The 9,998-nt window shown below is 41.1% G+C and overlaps 2 protein-coding genes and 1 long non-coding RNA gene across 3 annotated transcripts; 1 reads left to right on the top strand and 2 right to left on the bottom strand.

Annotated features, from left to right (window-relative positions):
• Positions 1–21: 21 nt before the first annotated feature.
• On the bottom strand, positions 22–1,569 carry LOC115795637 (uncharacterized). Its single transcript, XR_004021268.1, has 3 exons — positions 1,103–1,569; positions 849–964; positions 22–182 (listed from the first exon to the last, which is right to left on the bottom strand). It is a non-coding gene; the product is annotated as an uncharacterized LOC115795637 (long non-coding RNA).
• Positions 1,570–2,065: 496 nt separating this feature from the next.
• On the top strand, positions 2,066–7,931 carry eif3f (eukaryotic translation initiation factor 3, subunit F). Its single transcript, XM_030751628.1, has 8 exons — positions 2,066–2,224; positions 2,627–2,697; positions 4,325–4,404; positions 4,488–4,625; positions 4,718–4,809; positions 5,000–5,136; positions 5,286–5,399; positions 7,000–7,931. The coding sequence occupies exons 1-8, from the start codon at positions 2,113–2,115 to the stop codon at positions 7,075–7,077; spliced, it is 822 nt and encodes a 273-aa protein (XP_030607488.1). The 5' UTR covers positions 2,066–2,112; the 3' UTR covers positions 7,078–7,931.
• Positions 7,932–8,072: 141 nt separating this feature from the next.
• Positions 8,073–9,547, bottom strand: LOC115795617 (MICOS complex subunit MIC26-like). The gene is given in 3 exon segments (XM_030751604.1): positions 8,073–8,945; positions 8,947–8,990; positions 9,485–9,547. Coding segments are annotated over 3 exon segments (720 nt in total). The 3' UTR covers positions 8,073–8,332.
• Between the last annotated feature and the right edge of the window lie 451 nt (positions 9,548–9,998).

Raw genomic sequence — 9,998 nt, 5'->3', positions numbered from 1 at the left:
TGTGTGTGTGTGTGTGTGTGTGTGTGTGTGTGTGTGTGTGTGTGTGTGTGTGTGTGTGTGTGTGTATGTGTGTGTGTGTGTGTGTGTGTGTGTGAAGAGTATTAATGTGTTATTGATATCCTCCCTAAGGCAGACTCTGTCCACTGCCTATTGATTGAACCATTTGTTTGCTTGTCTGAAGCCTGGAATAAAGGAGAACACAATGATCTGATCAAATGAAATGATGGAATTGATTATCTGTTTTGCTGTCACATAAATTCTCTGACAACTGCTTTTTTTTAAAGAAAAAGGACCTCCTTGATGGAGCATTTGAACTCTGGTGTTTCTATAATTAATTTTAATATATTTATAAATAAACATATCTTAATTTTTATATTTTCATTGCTATTATTAAGGTCTAATTTGACACATTTTAATAATAAAATAAAGAAAGAAATACTTATTTTTGGATTAAATATGCATAGCTTTAAAAGTCCTAGGAAATTAGACACAAGGGGAGAATAAATTAGACTAGTTTTTTGAAAGGCCACCTAATCCTGGAGCGCAGCATGCATATGCATATTAGAGCCACTTTAGCTGGTCTGTATGTTTAAAAAAAAAGCCTTGGGGGTAGGGCTGCGTGTGTGTGTGTGTGTGTGTGTGTGTGTGTGTGTGTGTGTGTGTGTGTGTGTGTGTGTGTGTGTGTGTGTGTGTGGCTTAGGCATGTGTGTATTGTGTAAGTGCACTTAGTGCTATTTTAAATATGCTGGATTTATACTGTAGGCCTGCTGAAATGTTCTTACATAAGTCCTATATAAGAAGCTGAGTTAAATATAAGTATGGATAATGAGCCATGGTGACATATTTACTCAGTAAAATGGAGTCCTAGTCCTCTACAGCCTTGGATGATGTGCGTCCATTTGGACAACTGGCGGATTGGACGCCAGAGGAGACTGATGGTGACAGTCAAGATGACGCACTACGCCTGATGGACGGATCAGAAATAGCCTCTATTAAAGGGAGTCTGTGAGCCGGCAAGAAGGCTACAGAAACCAAACGGCTTAGCTAAGGTTCGGATTAATGTCACACAGACCAAAGAGGGAAAAAAAGAGTAAAATCCTACCTGCTCAGTGCAGCAACTTGTAGATGTGTAAGACCCGGATTGGGCAGATGTTTTCCCATAGAAAAAAACGAAAATCCGGTCCAAGAGCGAGCCGGGATTGGCAACCTTGGTTCGATGACACCCATTTCTGGTGTTCACGAGCGATGCAGCATAATCAGTCCACTCCTGTTCGCTTTTCCTGGAAAAACAAAGACCACCTCGATCCGACCGCTCAGTATTCACAAAATAAATAAATAAATAAAAAGCGAGCAGCCCAACCAATCTTTAAAAAAAAAAAAAAACAGCCACAGGAAAAAAAAAACACAGTTCAAGTACACTGATTAACGATACGGGTTTTGAAGAACATGTGTCGGACAGTGGATGTGCGAAATGGAGGCAACAGGATAATAACCCGGCAGCGCGGAGAGCTCCATCATCTGTGTATCTGATGGAGTCGGTCAGGTGTGGAGCGGTGGAGGATGCTGTCATCAGCCCAGCCCCTATCAGCCCTGCCTGCCTGCCTGCCTCAGACGCTTCTCATTTCCACAACAGAAAGGACAGTCCTCTCCCGCCTCTCTGTCAGACCCTCAGCATCTGCAGAGTTCACTGACGGGGAAATTAAAGGTCTTTGTGATGCAGTTACACTGTAAAAAGGTAGAAGAATAAACATCTCGTATTTAATGTTCCATAATATAGCTAATTATATTTTTAAAAATTATGGTCCAATTCTAATGCACATTTGTGTGTTTGTGGCTTTTCTGCTATAGAGTTATTAGTATATCGGGCTCCTGGAAAACCGTTAAAATAATTCACTAATTAGAAAAAATCAAAACGCTTACAGAGGCAGATACAGTCATACATTATTGTATCACAATGATATCAATGGCTTGATCACAATTTGCATTATACTACCGCTATTCGGCCGCCAGCCTCCAGGTGGCGGTAAATGCATCAACGAAGCCGGCGATCAGTCGGTCTCGTCCATAGACATATCAGTCGGCGTGATCAGCAGCTTACCCTCCTTTTCCAAGATGTCGGTGTTCGGGCCAGTGGTGAAAATTCATCCCGTCGTTCTCGCGTCTATCTGCGACTCTTACGAGCGAAGAAATGAAGGAGCGAGTCGTGTGATTGGGACCCTTTTGGGTGAGTGAAAAACACGAAGTGTTTGTTCTTCGTCTCTTGGACCGACTTCTTACCAAACCGCTGCCGCAGAGCTGCTTTTAGCTTAGCCGCTAACGCACGCTGGTACAGTGCAGCAGCTGGCTAGCATTAGCTGCTGTTAGCCAGCTAGCAGCATCACTTGGAACAGCTGGCCACCCACTCAAATGCTCATGTAGTTGAAAATTTCGGCCGTTTGGCAAACCATCTTGATTTTATGTTGTGTTTAGTACTTGTGTGACGCTTAGCAACTGGAAAAGACTGCTGTTGTTCTTAGCGCTGATGTTAGCTCTTGTTATAATGGGGAATCCTCATGTTGCTAACTAACAATGAAACTGCTCGTCGCAACAATAATGTAACATCTGTAATATTTGCTTTTTTTTTCAGGTACAATTGACAAGCACTCTATCGAGGTGACCAACTGCTTCTCTGTCCCTCACAATGAGTCTGAAGATGAGGTATGTAGTTAAACTCTTTATTTACAGTAACTTAACTTATGTTAGTGATTTTAAGCTCACCAAGCCAAATAGAAAAGCTCAATACTACAGAAGCCATTTCACATCGGTCACAGAATAAAGAACTGATGGACAGAATCGATGAGATGGGTATTAAAGAAAGATTGAAAGAAAAACACATTCTTAAGCTAGAAATATCACAAACTCAAAGTTTCCTGAATTAAAATCTTTGAGAGAATGCATCAACAAAGCAAAAGAAGTTTGTAAAAATTCCCTAAGTATTTTTTTCTGTGTGTTTGTGTTTTAATCAGATTTGTCTGGGTTTTGATACATGCTGTTCATTAAGGTTTTAATTTAGACAAGGCTTCTAAATAACAGGCTGAATACATTTCTGGAGGATTTTCTAAATAGGAGCTTAGTGTGCAAGACTTGCTGCTAGAAGAACTTTAGTTATTTTCTGCATATAATCTTCAGATACTTTATTTTGATATATTTTAATGGTATAGCAAGGCACAGCTTCTGAGTAGCTGAGTAAACAATAGAAACAATGCCCTGAATGAGGGCAAACTCAGAAGTATAGTATGGGTGGGGTTCCAGGCTCACAGTGGGCCTATGAGGGGTGACTATGTACGTAAGCGTGATTCATCCCCATGTAGTTAAGGCAAAGAGTCTGTGTTACCTTCTTCAATAAAAATCTGTACATTAGCCTGTTTTTTTTTTGGATATTTGGTAAACAAAAATGCATTTTAAGCTTGAGTAAATTAAACTGCACGTATGAAAAGCTTGCTAAAAATCCCTCTGGGTTTCCTTTGATGTCCAGCAAAAGTTTTAATATACGGGGAAAAAAAAAAAAAACCTGGTCCCACTCCCCCACCAATGTAAAATTAAATTACGTCAAAATTACAGTCATCATTATAACAATGAATTCCCTTAATCTCTTTCTTGAATTTCTATTTAAATTATCAGCCCACTGCCAGGAAGTGAGTTTGGGCTTAAAGAGAGCAACAGATGTAAAATAATTGTTTTATCACGATCAACTTAGTTTAAAAATTGTTGGAAGCCAAAATTGTATTTGACATTAAAGTTCATGTAATTGCACAGTTGTAACAGACAAATCAAAGGAAAACACTGAACACTTCACCCCTGCAGTCAGAGGAACTGTTGGGGCAGGAGCACTAAAAATCAACACGAAGTTCTTCTGAGTGATCACCTTTATCCTGTCATTAAACATTTTTACCTGATGTGTGTGGTCTCCAGGATGATAGTTGCCTCATCTTAAGGCTCAAGGGGTTGCTAATTGTTCGATGACAAATGATGTCAAACACATGCTCTACTCAATTCAGTAGGATGTTCAAACAGCAGTCATTTACCATTTCTAAAATGATGCCCAAAAAATGTAATTTTCTAAACTTGTCCTCTTAATTTTTGCTTCTTGATAGCACTGGCTATGTTTAATCCTGTTCCATGGGACAGTGAATCACCCTGTAGCGTGTTTTGTAACCATCGCTAACGCCTGTGTAATTTTCACTGGGCTCTTTCACAACTGAAACACAATTCTGTGTAAATGTTTAAGGGACTGGCAGTTGAAAAAGTAGAGAGGCCTTGTTAAATGTGTCCTTTTTAACAACAGGTTGCTGTGGACATGGAGTTTGCCAAGAACATGTATGAGCTTCACAAGAGGGTTTCTCCCACAGAGGTCATCATTGGATGGTGCGTCAGTAATATTTACAATTTTTAGCTTGTAAAGATGGAATGAACAATATTCCTCAACAGAAGTTCATCTTTTCTCACAGGTATGCCACAGGCTTTGATATCACAGAACATTCAGTGCTCATCCACGAGTACTACAGCCGCGAGGCCTCCAATCCCATTCACCTGACTGTGGACACGGCACTGCAGAGCGGGAAAATGAACATCCGCGCCTACGTCAGGTTGGCTGATCTTTCTGTCAGTGACTCTGTTTATGTGATCAGCTACAGACTGAAAGTGCCTCTCTGAATGTGTTTGTGTGTCTCCTACACAGTGCGCAGATGGGTGTGCCAGGAAAGACAGTTGGTGTGATGTTCACCCCACTGACTGTCAAGTATGTGTACTATGACACTGAGAGGATAGGCGGTAAGAATACAAAGAATAAATGAAGGCGACTGTTTGAAAACAAATGCTTCGTGACTAAGTATCTGTGAATCTTTAATTTGCCAGACAGACCAAATAATTAAATCCCAGTGTCTCAGACAACTCACTGGTATGCATATATAAGGAAATAAGGCTATATACTGTACTGAAATGCTCTGTATTTGTTCTTCAGTGGACCTTCTACAGCGAACACGCGTGACTCCCAGTCGTACCAAGGGGCTGACCTCTGACCTGTCCCAGGTGGCTGGCTCTGCAGCCAGGATACAGGACATGTTGGCCACAGTGCTGGCATACATTGAGGATGTGCTGGTGAGTATTAAGGCTGTACTTTTTTTTTCTCTTTCCTAATTAAATCCCTGCTAATTTAACTCAATATTGGTCTCTTGGGAACATTTGAGGGGTAATTAAGCTTTGCGCTGATGATGGCTATGAAGGTAATGCTGTTCTGTCTATCTCAGTCTGGCAAGGTGACAGCAGACAACAGTGTGGGCCGTTTCCTGATGGACCTGGTAAACAAAGTGCCCACCATCTCAGCTGAGGACTTTGAGAACATGCTCAATTCCAACATCAATGTAAGTGCTTCTTTTAAGTTGCAGCTTAAAAGTTGCAGCGTTGTTCTTTTCCCACCTTAGAAGTTTAAACTCACTCACCGTTTAGTTCAGCTCAAACCAAGATGACCAAAAGACAGCCTTTGGTCAACAGTGTCTATCTAGAAGACATAAGAGTCAAGGTTTCACAGTTGAACCTGTGGAACGATTATCCAAGGTTGCCTATGTCTCCAGATCACTCAGGGCAAATCCCCTGGTCCACTTTATGTAATGCGCAGCAGTCAGCTCCCCCATCGTTCCCCCATCATTTGCTTTTTGGCTTCCAAGGCATCCGAACCCGTTGCAACTTAGAACTCTCTTTGCTCCCATCTGGACCCACAAACTTCCTGCAGTGGAAGCAGACTGGCGGTTGCTCATGTGAGATGGGCTTTATAGTTATTAAAAACATTTTTTTTTTACTGTGGACTGTAAACTCCCTGCTGCATTACCCTGCTGTGCACAGTCCCTACTCATTTAGAGTTACAGATTAAAGAAAACCATTTACATTTACTCTGCAAATAAATTGTTTGTGAGGATTAAATACCTTGGCAATAAAATCAGCTGCTGCTCAAGTGAGAGTCTTCATCATGATGATGAACTCCCAACTTCACCATCTCAGACCACAGCTGGCAATGGGTGTCTTTGTTCTGCGGTGAGTTCGGTATAGTGCCGCTTGAACCGGGCCTTAACCTGCTGCAGGTTCTGGTTTAAGTGGCCCTCCAGCTTACAGTGTATCTTCACAGTAGAAGGAATATCATTCCCACCATGGCTGGAGTTGCAGAGAGACAACATCAACCGGACCAGCGAAGAAAATGGGAGAAGGGAAGAGTCCCCTCTGGCTGGTTAACCCTGTAACAGTGGTGATTGCCGCTGAAGCACCCATTAACTGCCTTTACTTGCCGTGAACAGCTGGTCAACATGGAGCATATCACCGCTGAGGCGGCTGATCAAAGGAACTTTGAATTACCATAATTACGTGACCGTTTGTCTTATCTGAAAAATTCAAATGGTTTCAGAACGCTTAGAAATTGCACTTCACAGCCAATATCTGGTTATTACGGTAATTGTTGCTGGAAGACAGCGAACAATGGCACTTTTGACGTGCGTCGCCGGTGACAGGTTCAGTATGAAAGGGTTATTAACAGCAACTGAACTTTAAAAATTAGAGTGAGAGGATTCACTGAGCGCAGATGATGCTGAATCACTAAATATCTTTCAGTGACCTGCTTAGTACCTAAGTGATAGACAATGATTTTTTTTTTTTCTAATTATTATTGATATGTATTTTCTCAACATAAATATTTGCTATAAAAGTCAGTAAATTAGATTATCATGTTTTATATAAGGTTTTAGTTAAATGAGTTATTTTTGGCATTTAAAATTGACTCTCCTCCTATTTATGGTCTCTGGGCTCTGCTTACATCATACTGCTTTACTCTGCAATGGTCCCTACATTTTACAAAATGGAAATACTTAATGCATCACTAGTCTGAGTGTTAATCTTTCTAAACTTACCCTTGACTCCTGTTTCATTATTTACTCTGAATACAACTGTCAATCTAAATGCTCTGTTTTGTTGTTGCAGGACCTGTTGATGGTGACCTACCTGTCCAACCTCACCCAAGCACAGATTGCTCTCAATGAGAAGCTGGTGCTGCTCTGAGAGGGTTTCTTTGAAGCCCTTCATATTTAATTTTTGTACACTTTTTTTTTTTTCCTCCCCTTTTGGCTGAGATGAAAATAAAGATGTCAAACAGTCACACAGTGTTCATTCCCTGTGGTAAGACGGTAATTAAAAAATAAAGCTGCTCGGTTTGTCAAAAATAGCTAATGAAAATTACAGGAAGGATCATACTGCTAATTCAGTCTGATTTTTATAGCATATGTTCCCTTTCCGCTTGTTAGACAGCTTACATTTACTGCTGTTAATCCCTTGCACTGTAGATGTCATGATGCTTGCTCTGCAATGATGGATTTTTAAAAAGGCAGCCAATCATGTCTTATCATGGGCATGTGGGGTTGTCCATCCACCCATGAAATTTGATTGGCCCTTCACCAATGTATGTTGACTAGAGTAATTTAACACATTTACTTAAGTACTTTTCTGAAGGACAATTTCAATTATAGAGTAAAAGACGGATATAGCTTCAGGGTCAGAAATACCTTAGCCCTTCATTTTTTTCTATGATGCTAAGATATTTAACATTACTCAGCAGTAGATATTAGTCATCTCCAGATGCAAGATTAAAATCAGTGCTGCTGTAGTATAATGTGAAGTTTTAAGTATTGAGTACTTTAGGTGTGGTGTTAAAACCTTGGTAAAGTTAAGCAGGATTATGACTCTTCACCAGAGCTGACATACAAACTGTTTTAACTTGTGCAGTGCTATTACCAAAATTAAATATAATGCACTGTATTTATTTCAGATTAAATGTGATTTCCTGTGGCCACACCACTGAAAAATTCCTACAAATACCCCTGTATTGATAAGCTTCAATTAAAGTTTATGAATATAAACTGTTTTTTTTGTTTTGTTTTTTTTTTCCTGTTTAGGAGTCAGAGTTACAGTTTAAATGACTGATGATTAAAATATTGCATTATGTTTCTCTGGTGGTGTCCGTCTTGTTTCTATATGTGGCATTATAACAGACACAGACATAAGGCGGTAAAACGACTTTAATGTAAGACACTGCTTTATCTCTACATAAATACACATTCAAATCGCAAGGAAGTCATTCAAGTTGCAAATCCCCCGCCCCCCGTACCGGCCCATGCCCGGCCTGAGTTGCACGTGAAGCTGCGTGCAAAGAGTGGGCATGAGAAAGTCACACTGTCTAGAAAGCGCCCAGTGTACAGTATCAGGATAAAGCTGCTGTGTGATTGGTTATTGCTGAGTTACTGCAGTCACGCCGGCGTGGTCACTGTTTGGTCTCGGAGTCGCTGCCCTTTTCAGCTTTACTCTGGGGGTTCAGCATTTTCTCCGCCACAGCGTAGCTCTGCACGGCCAAGTCGTACACGGAGTCTCCGGTTGACTTTGCGATGGCTGCAGCCTGCTCCGGGTAGTAGAGGGAGGCGCTCAGGGTCATCAGGCCGGTCGGATAGAAGAGTTTCTTAATCCTGGAGCCTCTGGCAAGTACCAACCCAAGAACTCCGGTGAAGCCGATGACTCCCGCCCGGGGGTAGAAGTCCTTCGGGGGGTTCTTCAGGTAGACGTAGGCGTCATTCCCAAACTGGACGACCCCCTGAACTTTGGGTTTAATTTTCTCATAGGTGGCCTGACACCAAGCAGTATACGGCTCCGCTAACTTCCTGAGGTTGGCGACACTCTCCTCCAACTGCCCCGATTTGTCCTCGACGTACCGAAACTTCTCCTGGGGAGCGGTGTACAGAGACAGTTCGTCCAGGTTTAATGGGGCAGCCGCTGGCTCTTTCTCCCCGTCAAGAGCAGCAGCAAGCACGGTGAACGGTGAAAAACGCAAAAATCCCGGCATGGCACTGCCTGTCACCTTCAACTTGATCCCCGCGGACCATGCATTCACTACGGTATCCGCGGAGGGACAAAGCAGAAAACTCCGCCTCTCTGATATCTCACCCAAACGCTTTAATTACGCTTGAGAGCGCGCCGACAGTGGCAGGAGGAATAAAGAAGGTCTGAATGGACATAGTTTTCTTTAGATATGCTAAATGAATTTCATAATCTACCGAATTTAATTTAGAAGAACAAAAATAACTTTTTAACGAGATAAATTTCATGCAACAGCAAAATGGCAGTTTTTACATTGTGTAAGCTTTAAATAAAATGGCGTGTATAATTCTTAAAGAACCAAAGTAGCATATACTTTTCTTTTTTAAGTGGGTGAAATTAAATCTTTAACTTAATTTGACTGTTCCATAGTCACATAGCACATTTCCACCAACAGGCGCTGTTATTACTTGGCCTACTACATAACTTCTGTCCACACTGATGTTTTATATGGACCAACAAAGATCCCCATTTCTTCTTTCAGCTGCTCCTTTTAGTGGTCGCCAGAGATCTCACCCTATGTCGCATCCTCCTCTGTCACACCAACCCTCTGCATGTCCTCCTTCCCTACATCCACGAATCTTAGTGTGAGCGTCTCCAAACCACACATCATGTGGAACAACTCAGATACTCAGTTTAAACACAAAACTTAAATGGGCTACCTGTCATTCAACTATTTGAGTGTGTTTGTCATCAATAACATTGGGAAAAAAGGAATAACACAGTTATACTACTGTTAAGGGTAGAGTGTGAAGGTATGGCTAAATAAATTGAAGGCATTACATATTTTCAATGATAACTTTTAAATAGGAAGTTAACTGAGTAATGAATGAGAGCTCAAGCAGGCTGCTTTATTTTAATAATTGATAATAAAGTTCTCTGTGACTAAATGGGATATTTGCTACCCTAATAATAGGACCATATTCAATGTAAAAGCTAAAGGTAAGGTAAGGTCTGCTGCCTAAAACAGACCTAGCAGTGAAATCATTAGTATTTGCACTAGTGATACATTAACAACACCCTAATTTATATAATGTACTTTGTAGCTCTGTTTTGTCATT

This window comes from Archocentrus centrarchus, chromosome 17 (assembly GCF_007364275.1).
Source record: "Archocentrus centrarchus isolate MPI-CPG fArcCen1 chromosome 17, fArcCen1, whole genome shotgun sequence".
NCBI lineage: Eukaryota > Metazoa > Chordata > Actinopteri > Cichliformes > Cichlidae > Archocentrus > Archocentrus centrarchus.
Note: the sequence above shows the minus strand (reverse complement) of the source record. Positions and strands in the feature narration are given on the sequence as shown.